Below are 24441 nucleotides of genomic sequence, written 5' to 3' on the forward strand. Positions count from 1 at the left end.
CAACCTTGTAACACTGAGAACTGACACACAAGTAAAGTTTTCAACTTGTGTAAGAAAATTAACTGTCGCTTTGAAATGACATCAGCAAGTAGCAACTTGCCGCTGGTCGGCGCTTCGATCGGCCAGCAATCGCTATGCGGGACTTGTATGCAAACTTGGATACAATGGTGACTCACGCATGCGATGGTGATTTTCAACGTATTTTCATTTAAATGTTTACACAGGTTTTTCGGGAAAGTTTGTTCTAGCTTATATGTCTGTTCTATGTGCTTGTAACCCGTCAGGTGGGTGGAAATATACCTATCTATGCGTACTCTCTCCGCAGAGTGTATTGTTTACGTGATATAATGCACACTGCTGTTCTTTACGATCGTTTACTTTTTCTTGTAAATTTTGTTTGTTTTAATTTTTGTGAACTAAATAAGTCTAGTAAATTTTGTTTCGTATTTCTGTATAAATTTCATAGTAGTTAATTAGGAAACCACTCTCCTTTTGCTTTAACTTGTTACTGGTTGGGATGCAAAATGGTGATGACAGCTATGCGGTGAGGCGGTTTTGCATCGTTTTTATTTTGATCGCGCAGAAGGTGACGGACCACGGCATCAAACAGACGTCCAGATAAGTTTTGTTTTTTTCGGGACAGTTTCACGCCACTAGAAAAAAGATTTCAGTTAAAACTAGTACTAGTGAAGTGTACGGTGTCGGTTCGCTTATAGGGCTAAGCTAAGTGTAATGGAAAGCTTTCGCTTACCCGATTAATCAAAAAAGAACTGCGACATCGGCCGTTTTCGCTATAGATGATAAGTCGAACGAACCAAGGTCTCCTCTCTAGCTAATAGTGAAGAAGAACGAAGCAGGGTGGACAAAGGTTCTTGGGAAGATCACTGCGGTGACTTCCGCCGAGCAAGTCGATCCGGCGATAGTTCGCCAACGTCTCTAGGGAGGTTTCAAGACAAGAGCCAAACCCACCTCCCTAGCTAAATTTATTTTGTTTGTTTACGTTTTTTTTTATGTGCAATAATCTGATGTTCAGATAGAAACATCTAGGCCGCCCTGTCAATAGGGGTCCGCCGAGCAAACAAGAAGCAATCAGGTATTCAAGTTGTCGCTTGTCAAGTAAAAAGCAAAAACAAAGCTCCCATATAAAACCTCCTAACTCCGTGCCGATGCCGGCGTCGGCGGTAAAACTTGATGATGAGTTATGTTCTACCATAGACCATGCGGTAGACTTGGGTGCAACGCCCAACTCCTACTCTGCAGAAGTCAAAGAATTCTTCACATTTCCTTTCGATCATGCCCATATGAGCCTGCCTAGTTCTAGTTTTCCGTTTTAAAGTTTAACTGATTCGCTCTAGAATACCTATCCGTCTTTCAATTTCATTGCTTTCGTTTCTCTTAGTCTCAATTTTGCCGAAAATAGCCAACAAAATCGATACAGTAGAACCTTGCGGCAATTAAAACATAGTAACAATTGAAACCAGCAGAAAAACAAGGATGATCCTATCAAGAGAATTTCAGCATTTGAATCACCAACCAAATTTATTTTAATGACACTTGCCTGCGAAGTTTTGTACTTCCCCCTCTCATATAACTTGATAACTGCTACTACTGCAATAACGAGAATTTCCAGCGATTACCAATCACATCTATCTCGGAACCAGATTGCTTCAAGTCGCTTCCCAGAAAAGTAATCTAATGCTTAGATTAGCTGTAATGGTAAGAAAAAACAGATAACGATAACGACACATCCGATATTTCCAGGGGCGATTAGCCTATTTAAAAGAACTGACAAAGCAAGGTTAAGTCCTCACTCTTCCTCAACAAACACTCGAATTAAGATGAAAAGTTTGCTACCATTATTGACGACGCTGCTAGCGGTCATTGCCGTTGTGGAAAGCGACCTATCATACCCGTCCATCGACGCGATACCTTTCGAGCAGACCGACCGCTACTGGCGTCATCTACCGGCGTCGATGCAGGGTCTCCGTAATCTCACCGTTAACGATTCGCAGCGCATCACACACGGTGAGGAAGCGAAACGTTGTCAGTTTCCGTATCAGGCTGTCCTTCACGTATCGTTCAGCGATAAAACAGCTCTCTGTGGTGGAACGGTACTCAGTGCTAATTTCCTGCTGACAGCGGCCCACTGCGTAGATGAAGGAAATCGGACACCGGTTCGTCAAGGCACCGCTGGACTAGGAGTTCATGATCGTACTGCACAGAATCCTGAATATCAGTGGATTGTGTTCTACGCGAACGGGATTAGCATCCACAGCAAGTACGATAGCAGATCAAAACACAACGACATTGCGACGATTCGCCTATCGCAGACGGCTCGGTTAGATTCGTGCGTTCAACCGGTGAGGCTGCCAATACTCGGCGAGACTAACGAATTCGGTGGATTCGCTGGAATAGTTTCCGGCTTCGGAGTTACCGAGTCCGGTGGCAGTGTGTCACCTGTGTTGCGCTACACCAGCAATCGGATCATGACGGTAGCGGAATGTCGCGGTAAATGGGACAACCTGGTGGATGGTAGTGTGCACGTATGTATGGACAACGAGGGCGGACGGTCGGCCTGTAATGGGGACTCCGGTGGTCCGCTGACGGTTGTCCAGGGAGGCACGAGCTTACAGATCGGTGTCGTGTCCTTCGGTTCCTCTGCCGGTTGTTCCGTTGGAATGCCGTCGGTGTACGCTCGAGTTACGGCGTACGTGCACTGGATTCTGCAGTACTCGGATTATGAGCCGTGGGGTAATGTCTTGTGATGATTAGATTTCAGATTAAATTCTAAAATATATGAATCATGTGTAAAACTTCTGTGTATATAAGTTAGTATTCACGTTCCAGAACAACTTTATCGCATAAAATAAAGATTAACTTCCAGCAAACGGTGGATCAATTCTTACTTCGTATTCAATTCTGTTAAACTATGATGAGTTTCTTGTGTCATTTGTCTGTGGTCAAGCTCGAATGAACATGCTGTTGCAATAATCCACCTTTTCACCTGTTTTGGGTATTAAAAGAGGAATAAAATCCATCTTTTAAAACATTAATCGATAGTCCATCCTTTTAAATGTAAGGATATATATGTTCAGCCCTTAAAACTTCTGAATAATTTTTACTGATTGTCTATGTAAACATGGCTTTAACTGACAATATCGGTCTTACTTGACAAAGTTTAGCATCCTTGACAGTTTAACTGTGTTTAAACCTAGGTCAGAATCCATCAACTGGCTTCTTTTTCCAAGCAAAAACTACCTCTTAAATTTATTGCTATAAGGGCCCATTTGCATATAATAAGTGCAATACTACCTGCTTGACGCGCTGCACAAACAGCCTATTAACCAGACGATACTTATTGAAGATGACGCAAAGCATTCTCGTCAAAGGTCATCCAACACGAATTTGACGAGACACATTTTTTCGTCCCGTCCGGTGCGATTACCATTCCAAATCTTCGCTCACTGGAGCAAGAGGTCCTTGAAATCTTGTACTTCTTTGGATCCAAGTACGCCAAGTTCGAATCGATAGCTACACCATCGATCTCAACTTTGTGAGCGGGCATGTAAACGCTGTAGTCCTTCATAAAAGGTTTGTCGCCAGTAACGTAATTTATTTGCTTTAGACAAATTATCACAATTCAAAGCTTAACTGGGTGAACTTTCGAGATATATGCCGCAGCTGCGTCAGTTCTTGCGGATTATTAGAATACTTAGCGGACAACCTTTGATCCGAACAAAGATCGAATCGAGTGATTTTAAATAGAAAGCCGGAATCTTTGATGACGAATCTTGTTCGCCATCCATTTTAGTATCATTTGGGTCTTTTTAGGAGAGTTTATTTGTGCACAAGTCTAGAGCCAAACGTAAAGTGAAGGGTGAAGAATATGAAGATGAAAGAAATTGTGGGATGTATAATTTTTAAGACAAGTTTTATTTGGATAGTAAAGGAGTGATGAGATAATCTATCTTAACTCGATGTTCCTCTGGATGCAATCTATTTTCTTAGAAACTGGAACGAAAAATATGTGAAAAACTTAATCAGCAATAGATCCTAAAAACATTTTTGTTTCACTTGCATGTGCAAAAAGATGGCTGGGTGCTGTCTGGAATATAACCGGAATGCCGTTAAGGCACTTCGACTGATAATTAAAATCTAATAATATGCACCGTTACCAGACCAAAGTTTCTAAAATTGTCTCCTCAGTATACTTGATATACTGTGTCAAAATTTATGGTCATCCTGAATTTTCAAACCGTACACACCTCAAAAGTATTAGCACCTCCTATGCAAAACTTGAGCTCAATTTGATGATGTCATGAAGCGTCGAGATCTGTTGTAACGTTGAAAAAATACCTTTCTGGGACATGAAATTTTTTTGAATTGATATGGGGCTTGAGTTTGGAAATGCAGCTTTCGAAGTATGCCAAAATGTCTTGGAAATGCATGGAATGTCGAAATCTGGTGTCAACTCGAAAAGCATTTTTATTTAGTTTTACTTGAAAATCTCAGCTTGAAAATTAAAAGTGCTAGAGAGGCAACTTTTGTTAAAATATTTTTACGAGACGATAATAGATCCGTTGTTTCATGCGTTTCTAAGGCATTTAGCATCAGAAATCAATTGAATACCTTCTTTTCAAATCGCAGTCTAAGTTCAAGTTAATAATTTTTCCAGTTCCATAAAGATTATCTTCAACAAACAAAAAAATGTTTCAGGATGACAGTAGATCTCGACTTCTAATGACATACTGAATCATTTAGAATCAAAAACGAATAGGATTTTTGAATATTCTAAGGGCCCTTTTGTTTTGAAAATTTTTGCACTTTGGCTGTTTTGCCAAAATCGAATTTGCAAAACTGCATCTAATATCCATTTTTTACATCAACTTTAGACTCCCTGTGTTCAACAAACACTTTACGCCGATCCATTTCTTCGATGTTTCGCTAGACGTAGAGCTACCCACATTACTTTTACAGTAAACGGCAAGTTACGGCGGATAGCCTAGAACAACGTTTCAATAGCCTACCGATCGCCAGCATCTAGTTTAACTGGGTAGTTTTCCGCAGGGGTTTGACGTCTTACACGCAACGCAAAATACATTCTAAATTTCCATTTCGATGGCAAGAAAATGCATTTAATTCAACTCAACTGATTTCATGAATATACAGTTCAAGGTTTGTAACTGGAATGTACATGACATGGACGACAGTCAGGCATGAATGAGTCCCTGCTTTAAGTATGCTATTTTCATAAATTGTTGTTTAAAGGTCGAAGTGAAAGACAGTTTACGTCGGAGATGATTGCTGAAATTTAATTTCAATTGATCGCTCAGGTAAAAGCGATTTTACACAACTTAAAATATCGAGATGGACGTCTGTTCTCTGTGCTATAGGTATACACACGAACGCGACCCGAATAGGACCTATTTTTACCCAAAAATGAGTGGAAAAAAATCACTGACACGTTTGTGTATTGATTTGACAGCTGGTGCACATTTTGCGCATGTCCGCAACTGCCAGTGCTGCCAAGCCTAAACACCGCTCCGCAAACGAACCACAGCAGGAAAGTGAAAGCATAAACAAACGCCTGCTGCACCCAAACTGGATCACGATCAGGCGACACCAGATTATTCAGTGAAGTTGAGCCGCAGTTTTTCGGCACTTGTGCAACGAGGATAAGCGAACAAATTTACACTTTAATCCAATTTTCTGTTGAAATCGACTAAATACATTCATAGTTTCATTCAATAGCCGGTTTGCTACAGACAGCAAATAGCATTGTTTTTTTTTTCTCGCGTTGGAACGGTACAGCAGCAAAATTAACTACTCAAAGTTTCACAATGCGATGTCGCTTTCAGCGATGTCGAAGGTAAGTGTAAATTTCTTTCAATATTTTAACCCAACTAGCAAGATTGTAAACAAAATTGACCTTGACCAGCTAAGTCAGTTTCAACTGGAAGCGAACGTTCCAATTGGATTAGTTTAGTTTGCCCCGGCTCGGTAGGCAACAAGCTAATCTCAGCCAAAGTGGTGAAAATAAGTCAGCTATATGCAAATAAGTGAAACAGGTTTCATTTGAGTAACAGAATGAGCAACCTGTTCTCGGCCCGGTAATGTTTGTTGACGACCGTTTCCATCCCCCTATGAATAATAACCGGCTTGCTAGATTGGGTCCGGTTAGTATGTGCCAAGATGTCCATTAATGTAGACCTTTTTTCGCAGCCAATACTGTACTCGTATTGGCGCAGCTCCTGCTCGTGGCGGGTGCGGATAGCACTGAACCTGAAGGAGATCCCGTACGACATCAAACCGATAAGCTTGATCAAATCCGGTGGCGAGCAGCACTGCAACGAGTACCGCGAGGTTAATCCGATGGAGCAGGTTCCGGCGTTGCAGATCGGTGAGTGTTTAAATTTTATGATTTTTAATTTTATTGAGCACGATAACCTTTTAGTACAGATTTTGAATCAGATCAAGGAATATTGAAGAATTATTTTGATAATGTTTTAATAAGCGCCTACTAGGATAGGTGCAAAATGTTTGCTTTTTTGCGTACCTGGACAATAACGTTGTTTGATTTGACACACAACAAACACAACGTCGAGAGAACAAGCTTTTTCGTTAATTTTACGTTCATTACAGTACCTCCGATAAAAACCTGTATGTGTTATTGATAAGTTGAATATTTTTATCTCCATCAATTGAAGCTGTCTCGGCTTCGTAGATGATAGAACCATTACGAAGAGAATCTCATGGAACATGGGACAGTTATGCGATAGCATAAGTATATGGCCAGGTGTGTGCATACGAGATTGTAGATTGTAGCGAAGGCTAACACGACAGTGGATATACTTATAGCTACAACTCCTTCCACTAAATGAGCAGTCGAATAGTAGATTAGCAGCTTCAGAGCTATTACTACACCGGCATGATCGGATTTCGAATTCAAGCCAGCGCTTATCTTCTATATCACCGGACCAGAGACGCTATTCTATCAAATACAATCGTGAATAATAGATCCATCAACCCTCCACAACGCATACCGCACACGTTCACAGCTGTAAACCATTATCTCTATTGATTGTAAATTCTTACTTTCCTATTTATCGCGCCACGCCCATGACTAATCTCTCCCCGTGCAATAGTCAATGACGTCACCCGCGGTAGCACCATTAAGCTAATCCCATAATCAGCATAGATTGCAACCGATAACACGGAAACAATCCCATCAATCAGAGCCCGCTTAACTTAAAGGCGGTTCTATCGCCTTCCCAAAGCCTGCTGCTTGTTAGAAGAAAAGAAAGTCATCATCAGCCGTCACCTGCCTACCTTGTCATGCGCAATCAACCGGGGGCATGCCAAAGTTCACCAGATGTATAGCGCAACTGCGGCCAGATCAACAAGAACGCACTTTGTTCTCTTATCAGTTACCAACAACGTTTCGCTAGCATAATATACCGTCCTCCAATGGTCGGAAGCAATCAGTCTTCCGTTGGACATCGATACGACCGGACACGCTACGAATTGTTTCACCATGAAGCAACTAATGGTTACCGTATACGTGCTCTCCGTTGTTGCAGCACTTGGATGCTCCGAATTGCAGCAACTTCAGAATCAACTCAACGTGCTGGCAAGATCTCTTCTGACGACATCTAGAGATATGCAATGGTTCCACGCACAGTTAATGGTCGAGCTGAATAAAGAACTGGTGCTAGCGCTGACAGAGGCTAATGCAGAGATTCAGGAGATTCACCGGACCACAGGAAAATTTATCGAAGAGTACAACATGACGGATGCGTATTGCATCGAGGTTGTCGGTTATCTGTATTGGGCGCACGCTAATGAAGCAGTGGATGCGGTGCAGCTTTGTGCTGAAGAGGCTGTGGAAATGATCGATCATTCTAGACGGAATGGATTACTAGTTGTGCTGGAGCTGGCTAGAAGGAGGGCCAGCGAGATTACGACAGTGGTGCTTAGTGAACTAGCAAAAAGTTCCGATCAGGAAAAAGTGAAACAAGTTGTTAGTGTGGAAATGGAGACAACAAAAATACAATACCTTCAGATCATCGGAGATATGAAACTGGGTGTAACCGAGTTTACCAAACTCCGTAAGACGGTGGAAGAAAGTGCGAAATTATGTACGAAAAAAGCCGTTGAACAGTATGCCTTCCACATGGGATACTTGCAGTACTATTTGAACAAAAACAAAAATTGCAGGAAATGAAAATTGTATTTCTTCATTGCTGTTTATGATGTTGGCATGTTTTCCAAGCAATATCGAAAATCACCTTCAATGATCTGAATAAAAAAGTCCACTTCCTCCATCATGCGCTGCAGACAAACGTGAAGATTGCTAGCCATCAACTCAGCGGCGTCTTCGTGTCCTTCAATCTCCTGCTTTAATACCATCCGATAGTTATTCCACAGATAGTTGAGCCATTCGTATTCCTCCTCCAGAAAGACGCGCCGTTCTTCGACGTTTTTGTACCTGCCGTGAGCATCTAGAACTCGTGAATACCCATCGGTTCCCGCTCGCATAATGTAATGAGCATGTGAGTAGAAGTGGTACTGCGCTTCTGCTGAACCCTCGGCGTAGACAACAGCCGCACACCCATTGATATCCCAGTTTACGAATGTAGCAAACAAACGAAGTTGTTCGTACGCCCAGGAAAAACACGATTCCGCCCAAGGATTTTCATTGGCCAACTCTTCTAGACGAATTGTTTCGCCCTGATCCAGAAAAGCCTGCCGTGCCGAAACAGTATAATTCCCAAGTATTCGAATGATCTTCTGGTTTGTGGACAGAATGGCCTCGCTGTTTACCGCTCGAAGAATTTGCACCTGTTCATCGATTTCAGCTCCTAGTGCAGCGAACCTGGCCTGAGTTTCCTCATCAGCTGAAGCTTCGAGTAGTAAAGTCCCTATCAGAAGTACCAGCACTGTGAACTTCATTATAACTAAACATGGCGTTGGGTCTGAGTGTGATTATATTCGTTCGACTTAGTGGAATTTTCTAGCGTATCTAATCTGTGGTAGGTGATTAGATAACACACGATTTTTTGGAAATAATCGGCGCTAATCGACGATCGTATAAGTAACCATAACGGATAAATAAGGCAGACTACCGAATTAAAAACACATACTACAATCGGAAATACATTTGGATGTTTATTTCCTGGAAAACCTGTTATTTGTTTTGTTCAACTCGCTCCAAACATGACTGCAGCTCGTCGTCGACTAACCCCAGCAATTCGTCGGCATGTTTCAACACTTCACCCAAGCAAACATGCAGATGTTCGGCTAACTTCTCGGCAGTTTCCGCATGTCCATCAATCACCTGCCGCAGTATCGTCTGATGATAATCCCAAATGCCTTCCAAAATAAGACTCTCCCATTCCAGTGTTGCTAACTGGTAGTCAGGGTTGGTATATCTCCCGTACGCTTCGAGAACCCGACTTCGTCCCGCAGTGCCAGCCCTCAAAGTATAGTGAGCATCCGTGTAGAATTCCAATTGCGCCTCGGCCGACAACTCCTGGTTTGCTATGGACCCGCACCAGCTAATATCGTCGATTTGCGATCTTCCAAACAGTTCGATCTGCAAATACGCAGTATCGAAGCACGGCTGAGCGTCTGGATTATCATTCGCCCATTCGGCGATTTGAACCGATATTTTCTTATCCAGAAAAGCCTTTCGAACTGGCACTGTGTAGTTTCCAAGTATCGTCAGAACATTACGAGTCATTGCTAGGATCGCATCACTGTTTTCGGTCAGTAAAATCTGCACCTCGCGATCGATTTCATCGCCTACTGCGTTGAACCATTCCTGGAACTCTTCGTGTGTTTTCGCGGCGAAAGGCGAAGCGGTCGCCAAAATCAACAACAATCCAAACAAGTTCTTCATCTTCAACTAATGCATTGGAATAAAAAGGCGCCCAATACATCGGATCCCGCGGGGAGTTTTTATCTCATCCGGGCATTGAGACTTGCACGATTAGATATGATAGGTCTAATACAAGTGTCCCTAGATTGCACTGGATACTGCCCAGTAGTTGAGCAATGGGGCAATTATCACCGATCTCTTAACGATTGGAGTAATCTGCGCCGGAACCACCGTTACTATCGTGGTATAATCGCAAATCTTTGTAATACGTAACGTCAATTTTTGGAAAATGACCAATCGCTGATGCATTTGAGTTAGTTGTTGGAAGGAAATTCGAATGACGAGCAGGAAGCCTACTTACTGGATACTGAACTATGCAAAGCTACTGGGAGATGCGTTGATCACACTGAACCAGGAGTTGGTGATTTTTAAGATGGAATGGATGGATGGAAATCAGGATCCTCGCGTTCCAGGATCAAGGATCCTTGAGTTCCAGGATCGATGATCTTTGATGTTGCAGGGTCAATGTAGCAAAGGGATTGCTATCTTTTTGTCGAGTTGCTTAACTAGAGTAGAAGTAACATTATTGCAGATTTTTTGAAATATGGAAAGAGAAACTATGGCATGAACCGTGAGGATAATTGCACTTGTTCATCCAGGACAATTCTTGTGTGATCACCTTTGTCCATGATAGTGGAAATAATTTATGAAATACATATTAAAGAGTGGGCGTTGTTGTACTGATTTATAGATAGTTTTTTCCTGGTTGATGCTTCGATAAACTGCATGAAATTAAACCTGCAACGAATGCAAGAGCCTTCGGTTTTCGGTGTACCCTAGATACTTTCAACAGTATTGCTTAACGCCCACTTCATGATTGCCATCATCCCGATTGGCTACCAGGAACAGTAATCGATTTTTGATAATGGAAAAGAAAATGATTGCAAAACAATCGATATAAAATACCGGTAACCGTCCTGTGCTCGACCACATCAGTTTGACTGTAGACGTATCGTTGCAATGTTGGCCTTTCTCCTACTGTTAGCCTTCTTTGGCGGCTCGAGAGGCGACCCAGCGTTCCTGGAGTTTCAGGAGCGTTTTGCCGAACATAGCAAGTTGGTTGAACCACAGATGCAGGAGTTCCGCACCGAAAACACTAAGCTGCGTGGAGAAGTGATACACGGGATACTGACGGATATCGCAAATCTGACGGTGGAAATGCGGCGGATCTCCGCCGAAACCTGGCAAGCTATCGAGAATCACGAGAATCTCCACGACGATTGTCTGGAGGATGTGAAGGCCTATTTTGATTATTGGGTAGAGTACGGTTCGCTGGACATCAGTTCCTGTGCCCGTTACATGATTGGCTACTTGGATAGTGACTGGAAGTATCGTTTCAATCCGGAGATAGCTTTCATGCAGCTGGAGAACAGTAGAGGTATTTACCAAACGATTAGAACTTTAAGCAGGAACCAGTTCGTGGGAAAAGCTGAGGATGCGTTGAACGAACTGCAGGATGAGTTGGACTACTTTCATAACCTGTGGGACGGTTACCAGATAGTGTTACAGGACGAACTGAAGGCAATCGACAGGTTAGAAAGTATTGTCTACGAAGACATGGACTGGTGGTACGAATTTACCATCAGATGGCATAAGGTATTCATGGCATACGCAATCGATAACGTGAATTATGCCTGTCTTTAATGTAGAAGCAGCAATTATAACCTCATTTTTTCGAAACCTGATACCTCGGCAATAAATTGATCATAAATAAGATTTTTTTTTATTGGGTGATGGACCCAGAAATAATTTCAGAATTTCAAATAGCTATTCAAAAATTGTTGAAAGATGATTCCAACCATCGGAGTTTCAGTCTACAAACTTTATTAGTAATATATCTTTTTCCTCACCATCAATTCACCGAATCCGAACTTCCAGGAACGTTTCGCCGAGCGAAATCGTCTAGGCAAACCACTTGCAGCAAGAGTTGCGCGTCGCAAAAAATCGATTGAAGGGAAGTAAATCGGAACTTACTCATATCCCCACGTGAAGTGGTCTTCGAATTGAAAAATTTATTTGACATTCGGCGTTAACTATCGGCTCAATCTACCGATTTCGTAACAAAACGGTGCAGGTACTGGAACGGAATCAGTTAGTTGTGGATGGGACGGACAAATGTCTGAAATGTAGAAGGTGCGGGACTTCTATACCAAGTTGTAGATTGTTTTTTTTATTCCAAACCGAATTCATTTGGTCCATTTGTGGTAAACGCGTGCTTTCCAATGACCGGTGGCACAGAAATACAGTCCAGTGGCACGCAAGTATAACGAATAATGGTTACATCTATGATTATTGGGCGCCAGCCATAAAAGGTAATAATAATTTCGCGAAGATTTTTATAAAAGATTAACATAATCAATACATGTTTCCATAATGCATATTGAATTTTTGCAGTGCCAAACACGAGCTGCTGATAGAGTAAGATTCAAAGTAAAATTTATAACTTTGCGATAACCGTTTGAAGATGCGTTCCAGTGGCACAACCGGTACACGAATCGTAACTGATACCCTGTTATTTGAATTGGTTATAAAATGAGTTGAGTATCGAGAAGGATTTCAACTCAAACGACTAAAAAATTCTTTATGAATTGTCAAATTAGGCCTCATCGAATAGATCAACAGCAACATGTTTTCATAACATACCGTTTGAACATTATTAACGTTGCTCCTGCTTGAATAGTTGGTATATTCCTTCCCATTTAGGGTTTTAAATATAAAATTGTTTTCTGCAAGTTCCCTCCCCAAGGTTTAGGGGTTTGACGGTATTGCAAATATCATCAAGCATCAATTGCTTTAAGATGAGTATTGCATTACGCCTCGATAGTGGTGCATCGAGGAGACCGAGAGGGCTTATGCGCCTTTTTTATGTTATATGTCTTTTCATACTCCACACCAGCGCATACCAACGCTAAACCACTGGTCTATGCGCGGTGGCGTGGCCGACTGGCCGATCGACATAGATTGACTTTTGCTGTGTGCCATGTTTGCAAATATTGTTCTATTGGTGGTATTCGTGGACGGGACTCACGGAGGGAGTCATTGTGTGTCCATTTATCGGTCGACTTCGTCATCGTGCATATACTAATTAAATTAATTTAATAATTAAATTAATTTAATAATAAAATTAATTTAATAAAGTAGAATAAGTAGAAACCTAAAAGTTGTAGCTTTGTGATAATCGTAGTTTTTCGTACTAGTGTACAACTGTTGTGTGCTAGTCGTATGTGTATCAATGTATGTATTCGCCTGAGTATTTGTGACAGTTGGGTCAGGGAATGGATGCAGAACTGTCCTCTATGATAGAATAGTGGCTAATACTTCTTTTGGTCAATCTGAGCATTTGGTTCTATTCATTGGGGAAAGTCGGGCTGGATAAATTAGGGTAAAATAAATTTACCGACGCACGTGAGTCATCCATTCCCGGTCAGCATAGCATGATGAAAGTCTAACAGCATACAAATGTCGTTTATGATAAATATACAACATTTGCTGCAGTTTGACGAGTTTGATTGCATGTTACATGTGTTTTTCTATTCTACTTCATTGGTCTGTTTCTTTTGTGCATCTATTAGTTTGCTTTTCCATTATTTATGTATACCAAAAAAGTATTGTTCAATTTATACACTTCTAGTCAAGCTCGTTGCATCTTTTTTTCTTTATTCGGCATGTCATGATTCCTTTTATTAGTATATCTTTACTACACGCTATCTATACTCATATAGGTACAAACACTCGTGGCCTTCGCGATAACACCGGCCTGGCCAAGGGTGCGACCATGAAGTTGCAGTATACTATACTTGCGCCCGCGATTTTGCCTACATGAAAACACCCCGGTAGTTAAGTAAACGTAGCATCTTTAAACTTCCAAATGCGGTCTCAAACATTAACCCACCACTCGCGCGATCATGAAACGGTTACGTCCGAAAGTTTTACCAGTCTGGACTAATGCCTTCAGTTGAACCAATCAAAAAGTGACGCTCATATTCACTAAACAACACGTTCCATGGTGACATGACCTGGAACTCAAGTTTTCCCATAGGGAAACGGACTACCATCTGTACCATACACTAAAAATTAAGCATAAGATTCACGGTCCGCGCGCGATCAAACAAAAATACACGCTACATCATTATAAAATCAAAATTATACACGCGACGTCACACACACGTGACAATCACGTTAATATACAAATGCTTGAGCCCTTCGCGACCATCCCCGGCACCTACACCCGCGATCTCGCCAACATGATAACATCTCGGCGATAAAGTGAATGTATCAGCTTCTATAAATTTTCAAACGCGATCTCAAGCGTAAACCTAAAGACTCCCGCACTCGCACGATCATGAATCGGTCACTTCCGGATGTTTCTATCCTTGATATCAGCAGATCAGGTGCATGCCTTCAATTGGATCAATTAAAAAAAGAAAGCTCTCATATCCACTGGACACCACGTTACATGGCGACATGACCGAGGACTCTAGTGATATGGGGTAACTTACTCCCTGTCAGAATGTGAATTGTTCACCAAAAACTATTAGAATGAAGGTCCGCGTGACCATCCAAGAACGCACGCGTATATAGGAAATGCCACACGGTTACAAAATCCAGTCTTGTACACGCGAAGTCACATGAACGCGAGCACACGTGACAAACACGTTAGCATACGAACGCTTAAGCCCTTCGCGATTAACAACACACACCTACGTTCGCGATCGCGCAAACTTAGTAACATCCCGGTAATAAGGAGAACGTATTAGCACTCCCGAAGTTTCAAACGCTGTCTCAAACACGAACCTACAAACGTCCGCTTTCGCGCGCTCGTGAATCTGTCACGTCCTGAAACCAATACTATCTGTCCTAAAAACTTAGGTCCATACATTCAGTGGGACCAATCAAAAAAAAGCAAATATCCACTAGACAACGCGTTCCATGGCGACGTCACCGGGCACTCTAGTGATATGGAGGATCTCACACTCTTTTAGCATGTTAACAGTACACCAAAAAATAAAGTATTAGATTCACGGTCCGCGCGCGATTATCCAAGAACACACGCGAATATGCGAACGGCACACGGTTATAGAATGGAATTCATACACGCGAAGTTACACGTTAGCACACGCGACATACAAACGCACACGCGATCGAACACGTTAACGTACAAATGCTCGAACTCTTCGCGATTATATACGCGATCGCGAGTCCCTACGCCCGCACATACCTGAACCGTACAATGAATATCACATTCAGAATCACGGCCCGCTACAATTGGCCTAAAGCAGTGTTTTAGTGGGCGCCATTGCCTGTTTCGTCTGCAATTGTAGTGTGTGATTCTGACGGGGTGCCCTCACGAGAACCTAGCTCTACAGCTCCAGTAGGACAACTCTCAAAAAAATTGTTTTCTGCAAGTTAGTGTGAGAAATTGTACGTTAATAACTCCCGTGGTGCTTATCGAAATATGTATTTGAATGTTTATATTATTCAATCGAAAAGAATTACAAGAATGTTATATTGTGATGTATTAACACGTGTGATTCTTATTGTTTTAAGTTTTAATTGAATAAGATACTCTCCCCTGTTCGGTTTAGCAGACGGCCCAGGTTTGCTGAATCCTTTGTCGGCAAATAGCAATGTTAGTTTGAATGAAGAAATAAGCGACGGACCAGATGTTTATCCTGTATTTAATCCTGGATAAAGCCATATAATTCTTTTATTAGCACCGCCCAATAGATGACCATGAACAATAGCTATGCATAAAAGAAATTTTCTCTGAAAGTTCTTCAGGCCGTTTTTTGTTGTCGTGTCTTGCGAACTTCGATAACACTAAGCGGTCGGATCGAGCTGTTACCAGTATGCCAGTTCTAAATGAAACGTGACGTATGAATAACATTTAAAGTCACGTAAATAAAAATAAATAAATAAATAAAGTTCGAAACAACTTCTGCTGGATGCGGTAGCTAGACATTTGGTTCGAGGGAAGGTTTCGGTGCAAATCGTTCGTTTTTGAAACTAATACTTGATGTATCTTTGATAAAATATTGGATTCAGATATAGAAGCAGTTCAGTAATTATCAATCCAGTCTCCAGAAAAGGAAGAACATGTGGAACAGCTTTCAAACCTCCATAAAACCTTGTTTAATTAGAATCTGGTCACACTAATTGCTCTAAAGTAGCGCCTCTAGTGGTCAGATTTAGAATGTTTTGATAGCGATTTTTTTTTTAAATTTTCATGACAAAATACAAGAACTTGTGCAAGTAATTGTGAATCTCCGGAGACGTATCGTCGAAAATCTGTTTACGATGTGCATTATAACTCAAAACTTCCTGTACCAAGCGTTTTCAAACTTTGCACAGTTCTTCTTCACATAATTCCCTAGGTAATCATTGGGATCTTTTATTTTTTTTCTCGATTTTTGAATTTTTTTGGTTGCACTTTGAAGCCAAAAAATCCGAAAATGTAACACCTTGAAGAGTAACGAGAACAGCAAAGCTCCCATATTGATTCCTTGTGGAATCTTCTCTTGCTCTCTGACATTCTGCTACACAAAGTAAGTCAGAGAAAACTATTCGATGAAGCCGATTCGCAAATATAATAACTAATTTAGTTATAGGTTTCGCGTTCTTCAAGCGCAAAGATGGTTTTGAAAAATTTTCTCCTTAACCACATAACACTTTTATTAGTGGAAATATTTATTTTTGTTTTATGAACTTAAGTCATGTTTCCGCCTTGTTATTACCAAATCTATTTTCTGTACGTGAACTAGTACACAACTTTATTAACATTATTAATAAAACCAAAGGTTGACTTATGACGTTATTCATAGATTTAGAAACATTAGTTCACAAAATCAAAACAGTCTGGATACTTTCTCGTGAACTATTTCACGAAACTCGGAATTTTATTCATGAATCCATACAATCCTCGTGAACTAATTCATGGTTTTTAATATATTAGTCATGATCCAATACCCGTGCTCGAGAAATAGTTCGCAAAATCGTAAAATGTTATTCATGTATTCGTGAACTGGTTCATCATTCCTAGTAAAATAGCCACGACATACTATTCGAGCTCGTGAAACAGTTCACGAAATCATGAAATATTTTCCATGTATTCATGAACTGGTTCATGATTCCTAGTATAATAGCCACAATTTGGCATTCGAGTCCGTGAAATATTTCACGAAATCATAGAACTTTATTCATGAACTGAAAGTCGTGAAATAGTTCGCAAAATCATAAAATATTTTTCATGTAATCGTGAACTGGTTCACCATTCCTAGTAAAATAGCCACGACATACTATTCGAGCTCGTGAAACAGTTCACGACATCGTCAAATATTCATGATTGTATTGTATTCGTCAACTGGTTCATCATTCCTAGTAAAATAGCCACGACATACTATTCGAGCTCGTGAAACAGTTCACGAAATCATGAAATATTTTCCATGTATTCATGAACTGGTTCATGATTCCTAGTATAATAGCCACAATTTGGCATTCGAGGTCGTGAAATATTTCACGAAATCATAGAACTGTATTCATGAACTGAAAGTCGTGAAATAGTTCGCAAAATCATAAAATATTTTTCATGTATTCGTGAACTGGTTCACCATTCCTAGTAAAATAGCCACGACATACTATTCGAGCTCGTGAAACAGTTCACGACATCGTCAAATATTCATGATTGTATTGTATTCGTCAACTGGTTCATGATTCCTAATACAATAGTAACGACTGACCATTCTTGCACGTGAAATATCCTTAATCATTTTCAATTTCATGCAACATGGTCATAACATTTTCACAGGAACTATTTTGCAAAATCTGTGATTATTCGTAAAATCATTTTTATTTCGTGCACTATTCCATGAAATATCATATATATCCAGCTGCCCTCGACCAGCAAGAGGCACGAACAGTAGATATACGAACACTATTAGGACCTAGAACTTCGTTATTTGATAAGGTTCAATGTGATGTCTGGACAGACCACTTCATCAAGCACTATCTCGGAACCAACACCACTATACCTGGCTCTCTCTTTACCTGCGACCATGTACTTTGTCTTGGCTGAGTTGATGAGCAAGCCTATCCTCTTCAAAGGCACGAAGGCCTCTTCCACACTCTTCCACTTCGATCTTCACAAACAGTATTATGTCGTTTCCTCCAGCTGCGCAGTGAAGCCACAGAACATAAAAGTGCCTGTAAAGTGGGAAAAATATTATTTCGATAGACTTTAAACAAAATCCTATTTGACCTACAGCAGACGTTGAGCTGTTATTAAAAGTGAAAACGAATCTTAATCTCAAGAAAGTGACATACATACAGTTACACCACGTGAGAAACTGTGTATAGATTACGTTTGAATGTTTAGCCCAGGCAGAAAATTTCATTGCGAAGAATAACGTGTAACACGGCAATATTAAAACCAAGATCCGAAGTTGAACCTACACGACCTAGCGCCGCGAATTACACCAGGAACACATGAAACGATTTATGGCGAAATTTGTAGAAGTGGAATCCGTTATAAATGATACTAGAGGAAACATTTACAGTGGCATTCCCAACGGCGTTCGTGTGGTTAAAATCCGGTTGATATACCCTGGTCAACCGGTACATGTTAGGTAACCAGACGGCAAACAATACTCCGGAGATCCGCTAAGAAAAATCAACCAACACAGATGCTGATAAAACATATTGGCTAGACTATAACTGATGCGCTTTGTTTATCAAAACTAACTTCCTGTACCAACAACGACTTAACAACGATTAATCTAGTGTCTCCAAACTAACAACCAGCACAATCAATACCGACAAAGACAGATTTACAACAGCGACTCGTAAGAGCAAGAAATAAAAACTTCCGACTTCGGATATCATGAAAGCTGTACTGATCAAAATATGGACGTGAACGATAACGCGAGAGAAGGCACTGTCTCCCAAGTTGTGATGGACAACTTAGCTGATGCATCACCGCCAAGAAAGAGGTTCTCAACACGCAGCAGTAAGCTGCATCCACTAGACCCTCCAGTCCGCTGTAACTTTGTGTTATTATTTAATTTTCAGATAATACAAAAACATGAAAACTCCACGGCTCAATTATGCTAACGCATTGAGTCGTAATAAATATAACAAAAATAAATATACAAATCTATGTGAACTTAACCATGGGTAATTTCGAAGGGACCCTTGCACGAAAAAGGTTGAGAACCGCTGACTTAGGGAATTCATTTTAAACGAGGCTTAACTATGTGTCATCTGATTGCGTTGCTGAGTATGCAACGTTAGAATCAAGATACTCACATGTACATTCGCAGAGTGTCTTTTGAGGAATTGTTCGTATGAATATTCCACAAGAATCTGAAAAAAAAATTGGACATGGCTTACTATGACCGAACTAAAAAATAATTTGTTATACAGACGAAATAGAAAGTTGGTATCTTCGACAAAGTTTTAGAGTGCTCGTAATAAAGAATTTTGCTGAAGAACTTGAACTTATAGGACTGCAGGTTGTAGATTTATAAAGCGTTTTCTATGGAAACTCCCTCGAATTTAATTTTTTTTTTAAATACAGTTTTTTCCATGGTAACTTTTTATTGAAACGATATACAAGACAATGGTGGAGGCATTTAAACCACTCAATATTGTTGAAGACTGTATGTGAAAATATCGATTCGTTTCAAAGTAAAGAAGAAAGTTGCAAACCTAAAAACCCGAGCTGGCAGTTTTTCAATGTCTAAGCTAAGCACATAAAAGACAAGAAGGTTTGATCCGTGGCACTCTAAAATCCGGGAATAAGGTAAGCTCACATTTTCATATTTTTTACTTTTTCCATACACAAATAAATTTTTTTTTCAGATTTTTTCGCAAATTTGAACAGTTTTTGATTCATTTTACAATTACAATCCCTCCACCCCGAATGTACCTAACATTTGAAATAGAATTCTCTAAGTTTCTTTGGCAAAAGTTATCTTTTGAGAATATTTTAATTATTTACTTGCATTGAAAATTGGGGACAGACCTCGGCACATATCGGTAGGCCCGTCGGGTAGGCTAGGTCCACTGCCACATCGAGAAGATCGCAACGAAGCGGGGAGCTAAATGGCTCAAGAAAACGATCATCGCCCTCTGGGAACTCTCAGTCGGGTTAGACTGGTTTCAATGTTAGTAAATCTCCGAGTAGACAGGTATCAATTACGGGAAAAAAATCCGCTGCCGGGGGACTCTCAGTCTGTATAGCTATCCGCTGGGGACAACCCGAGTAGATCGCAACAAAGCTGAGAGTTGGAGAGCTTACGAAAACCGGAGCTTTATGGCTCAAGGAAACGGGTATCAGTTTCGGGAAAAATTCCGCTGCCGGGGGGCTCCCAGTCGGAGTAAGGTGATCTCACTGACGTGGTTTATCCGAGTAGATCGCAACAAAGCGGAAACAGGAACTAAATGGCTCGTGGAAGCCTGAGCTAAACGGTCGGGGATAATTTACCGCTGAGGAATATCCGAGTGAAGTTCGGGCTTAATGGCTGAAATACGCAGAGCATCTAAACGGTTTAATAAATGGAGAAAATAACGGAAAGCATGAGGAAAGTCGAGAGCTAAAAGGCTCGAAGGTCGAGCCATTTCATGGATCAAGCGAGGTTCCGAGTCAACTGCGGAAAATTCGCGAGCAAAAGAAAGGGTTGCGATCAAAGAATTACGAGCCCCCAGGAAGTCATTTTTTTATATAGTTCCGAGGGGGCGAAGTGCAGATGAAGAGTAAGGTGTATTTTAGTGGTTATGCACGCAAGTGTAAGTCGCGCTAGTGCACTGAGTGCATACTGCTCTGAAAAGCTAGCGAAATCATCCTAGAGCATCAGCGGCTGCTCGTTCAGTGGGTCATATGCGCGACTTCCGGAGGGTTAATAGCATTTTTGGTATAGCTCACTTGTTGAGCTGCCACTTTTGAGAATCTATTATACCGACATTGTGTACCTGCTTCACGATTCTTTATTTCTGTTTAAAAAATCTGCTTGAGTTTCTTATCTCAAAGCTACATTCCTACAAACAAGTGTCCCTAGCAAACCACAGAAGATTGTACATCGTAACATCAAAGTAATACTTCAATTCCTCTACGCACGGATGCATCGCATCCATTACCAGATACCGCAGCATCTCATGCTTAGACAACTCATCCTTCAACGCCTGTTTCCCGGATTGCAACACATCGGTGAAGTGTTCCAGTTCACCATCTAACCGGGCCTCGATATCCTCACGATCTTTCACCGGATTGACTTCACCCAATGTATCCACGGAAATCCCCAGCACCGTCGTTGCCTGACGGTGCAGATTCCAGGCCACCGGATGGAATCTGGTAAGGGCATCGAAGCGTAGTAAGAAATCTACACTGTTGGCGCACACCTGTAGCCATATTTCCGCGGAACTGATCACCGTGTAGATGGAGTCGTCGATCGTATCCAGACAACGATGATCGGCGCCGCTTTGATTACGGAATTCGTCCATCTGCTCAAGTACTTCCTTGTTGATCGACTGCATCTTAAATGTGGCCTGCCCAAGATACACCAGAATATCGTTCTCGACAAAGTGTCGATGAACGGCACTGTTCGTGGCGTAAGCATCACTCAGTTCGGTGATCGTTCGATGGTTCAGGTCTTCGAACTGACGCTGGTAGATTTCAAGAAAATCCTCCCCAAAAGCTATCCCAAGAAGAAACACTGCAGCGAGTGCAATTGATTTATAATTGAACATTTTGGTAACCCGACTACGGTCGTACTAACTAATCGAGGAGTTCGTGCTTGGATAGAATTCAGTTGCAATAAAAAAAACGATAAGATTAGTCTTTAATTACCTATGAAAAACTTTTACTCGGCACCAAACAATAATCTTCCGCATATGACATAAGACCTTCGATATTGTGTGGTAGGATGGTTACCATTCCTTCAGCGCATTCGTCGATCGTAGTGATGACGATCTGTCTTAGTTCAGCGTGCTGTGCAAGCTGTTCCTGCAAATGAAACTGACCATCCATCCACTCCTCGTTGAAATGATCCAGCTCAGCGTCTAGACGGCCTTCAATGTATTCTTCAAACAGTACCGGGTTCACCTCAGCCATGGCATCCAAAGTAATGGAAAGAATGATCGTCGAATCCCTCTGGAGTTGTTTCGCTAGCGGATGAAATCTTTCTTCGTAGTCCAATTGTAGAGTGTCGGAAATGTCACTAGTGCAAAGCTGCATAACCTGTTCAGCTTTGTGGAAGGTGGCATCAAGCGAAGCTGCAACGGAGTCCAAACATTCTTGATCAGCTTCCGGTTGTCGTCTGAAATAGTTCACTTTTTGGTTAGATTCGTATCGCATCATACGTAGATCGACGGTTGCATTTGCAAGTTCGACGAGGATGGCCTCTCGCAGTAGTCGATGCTGCACTCGATCATTTTCCTGGGCCACCGTAACATCCCAGGTAATTCGGTTGCTCAGATTGGAGAACTGAGTCTGGTAGATCTGAAGAAAGCTTTCAGAAGTCACTAGAACAGCTACACTAGCTAGTAATACACCGTTCAACCACATTTTGCTAACTGAGCGGAGGAACTAGCTTCCGTTTGGGTAAAGTCGATGGAAAAAACATCCTTCCTAGCTGATAAGATAGATTACATTTGCGTCATTCGAGTTCAGCTTGTAGCTTAGACACAAACCCAATACCCAATCTGGCTTAGAGGCGCTGTTTGAGCTATCTAATCATTTTTAAACGACTCTATCAGCAGTCATTCGAGTATTACCTTCGCAAATAAGCTACCGGTAAGGTTAGTCTAGATTACACCAGCCTACTGTGAGCACCGTAGAATGTCAATGAAGTGGTTACTCCTAGCAACGTTCTACCTGGGAACAGCGTGGGCCGTCGAAGACTACAGTTTTCTGTTCCGTTTTCACTCCAATTTTTCCACACTGTCCAGTGAAGTGGAGGTGGAGTTGCAGGACAAAAGAAATTTCAATGGCCAACTGATTCGGGAGTTCAATCGTGAGATACTGGTGGAATTTGCCACTATGGTTCCTCGAATGCGCGCATCACATGCGGAGTTTCTGCAGTACGTAGACGAGAGGGATAATGTGAGTTCGGAGTGCTTGGAGTATGTGCAAAACATGATACCTTTGTATCTGCAAGCACAGCAGTATGACATTCAGGATTGTGCATATATTACGTACAATGATCTGCGCAAGGATGCACTGTATCGCTTTATGCCGTACGAACATGAGTACGCTAGGGAGAACACACGATCGACGGGTCAAGTGGTTCAAACTTTAGGCCGAAACGCAATCTTCGATCTGGCTGCAATTCAGTACGAATTGCAGGATGAGTTGGATTACTATACGCTTCTGAGGGAATTCTATCGCAAGCTGTTGAACGACGAGCTTGCCAAACACGGTGACGATGCGTATGTTACGATCAATATGTTGGAGGCCTGTCGAGATTATTGCTTTTTCTGGCAAGATAACGATCATCAGTATCTGCGGGAATATCTGGACCGGAATTGTGGGTTTGAATGAGTTCAGCGGGAGGGAAATGAAAACAAATATATTTTGGTTGCTTTTTGCTATTTGATGCCTTCATCAATTTTCACACTAGTTTTGAAGATGATAGGAGCAGTAAACCGTGCTTCATGAAACCTCGTTATTATTTATTTATTTATTCGTTCATTTATTTCAGGCTTCAATATAACTTTGCGTTTTGAATGTTACTTTAAATGGATTTTTCTTCGGGTGAGAACGTTTTAAACTATTCTTTAGTCCGAAGGACTGAGTTATATGCGGGAAGTATGGCGTCTACATTTTATTAGAACTGAGCGCGTTTTATGGAGAATGGTCTGCCGACTTTTATTTGAAGCACGTTTTGTTGCAGGGAAACCCGAACACGTCAACACATCTTCGGTAGATTTCAGACGACAGCGACGATAACGTGAGATTAGATAAACGATCCGGTCACTTTTGGAATTCAAATCGTCGTTTTCGTTATCTTAACGTACTCAGTTTATAGTACCAAGCAATGTCAAAATCTTACTTCCAACTGAATGCAAACTCAGCTACGTTTTATAAGGATACGAAATTGTACAAATGCATTCGCTGGCTACCCAATAAAAAGATGATCTAATCATTGTTAATCCCCTCAATCAACAGTCGCTCTACTATTACCTTCGCAAATAAGCGACCGAAAAGGTTAGTCTAGATTGCACCAGCCTACTGTGAGCACCGCAGGATGTCTATGAAGTGGTTACTCCTGACAACGTTCTACCTGGGAACAGCGTGGGCCGTTGAGGACTACAGTTTTCTGTTCCAGTTTCACTCCAATTTTTCCACGCTGTCCAGTGAAGTGGAGTTGGAGTTGCAGGATAAAAGAAATTTCAATGGCCTACTGATACGGGAGTTCAATCGTGAGATTTTGGCTGAGTTTGCCTCTATGGTTCCTCGGATGCGCAAATCACATGCGGAATTTCTGCAGTACGTAGACGAAAGGGACAAT

The 24441-nt window shown here is 41.4% G+C and overlaps 2 protein-coding genes across 3 annotated transcripts in view; both read left to right on the forward strand.

Moving 5' to 3' along the window:
- Window positions 1–1791: 1791 nt before the first annotated feature.
- On the forward strand, window positions 1792–2905 carry LOC131676600 (brachyurin-like). The gene has a single exon (XM_058955746.1). The coding sequence runs from the start codon at window positions 1839–1841 to the stop codon at window positions 2763–2765; it is 927 nt and encodes a 308-aa protein (XP_058811729.1). The 5' UTR covers window positions 1792–1838; the 3' UTR covers window positions 2766–2905.
- A 2630-nt stretch (window positions 2906–5535) lies between these two features.
- Window positions 5536–24441, forward strand: part of LOC131676605 (probable maleylacetoacetate isomerase 2) — a 57471-nt gene continuing 38565 nt past the window's right edge. Inside the window, exons 1-2 of one of the 2 annotated variants that reach the window (XM_058955751.1) lie at window positions 5536–5869; window positions 6223–6400. In XM_058955751.1, the coding sequence (XP_058811734.1) occupies window positions 5846–5869; window positions 6223–6400 (202 nt within the window). In that variant the 5' untranslated portion in view covers window positions 5536–5845. Of the gene's footprint in view, window positions 5870–6161; window positions 6401–24441 lie in introns of those variants that run through there. The other variant, XM_058955750.1, reaches the window with a different exon arrangement.

This window comes from Topomyia yanbarensis, chromosome 1 (assembly GCF_030247195.1).
Source record: "Topomyia yanbarensis strain Yona2022 chromosome 1, ASM3024719v1, whole genome shotgun sequence".
NCBI classification, from domain to species: Eukaryota; Metazoa; Arthropoda; class Insecta; order Diptera; family Culicidae; genus Topomyia; species Topomyia yanbarensis.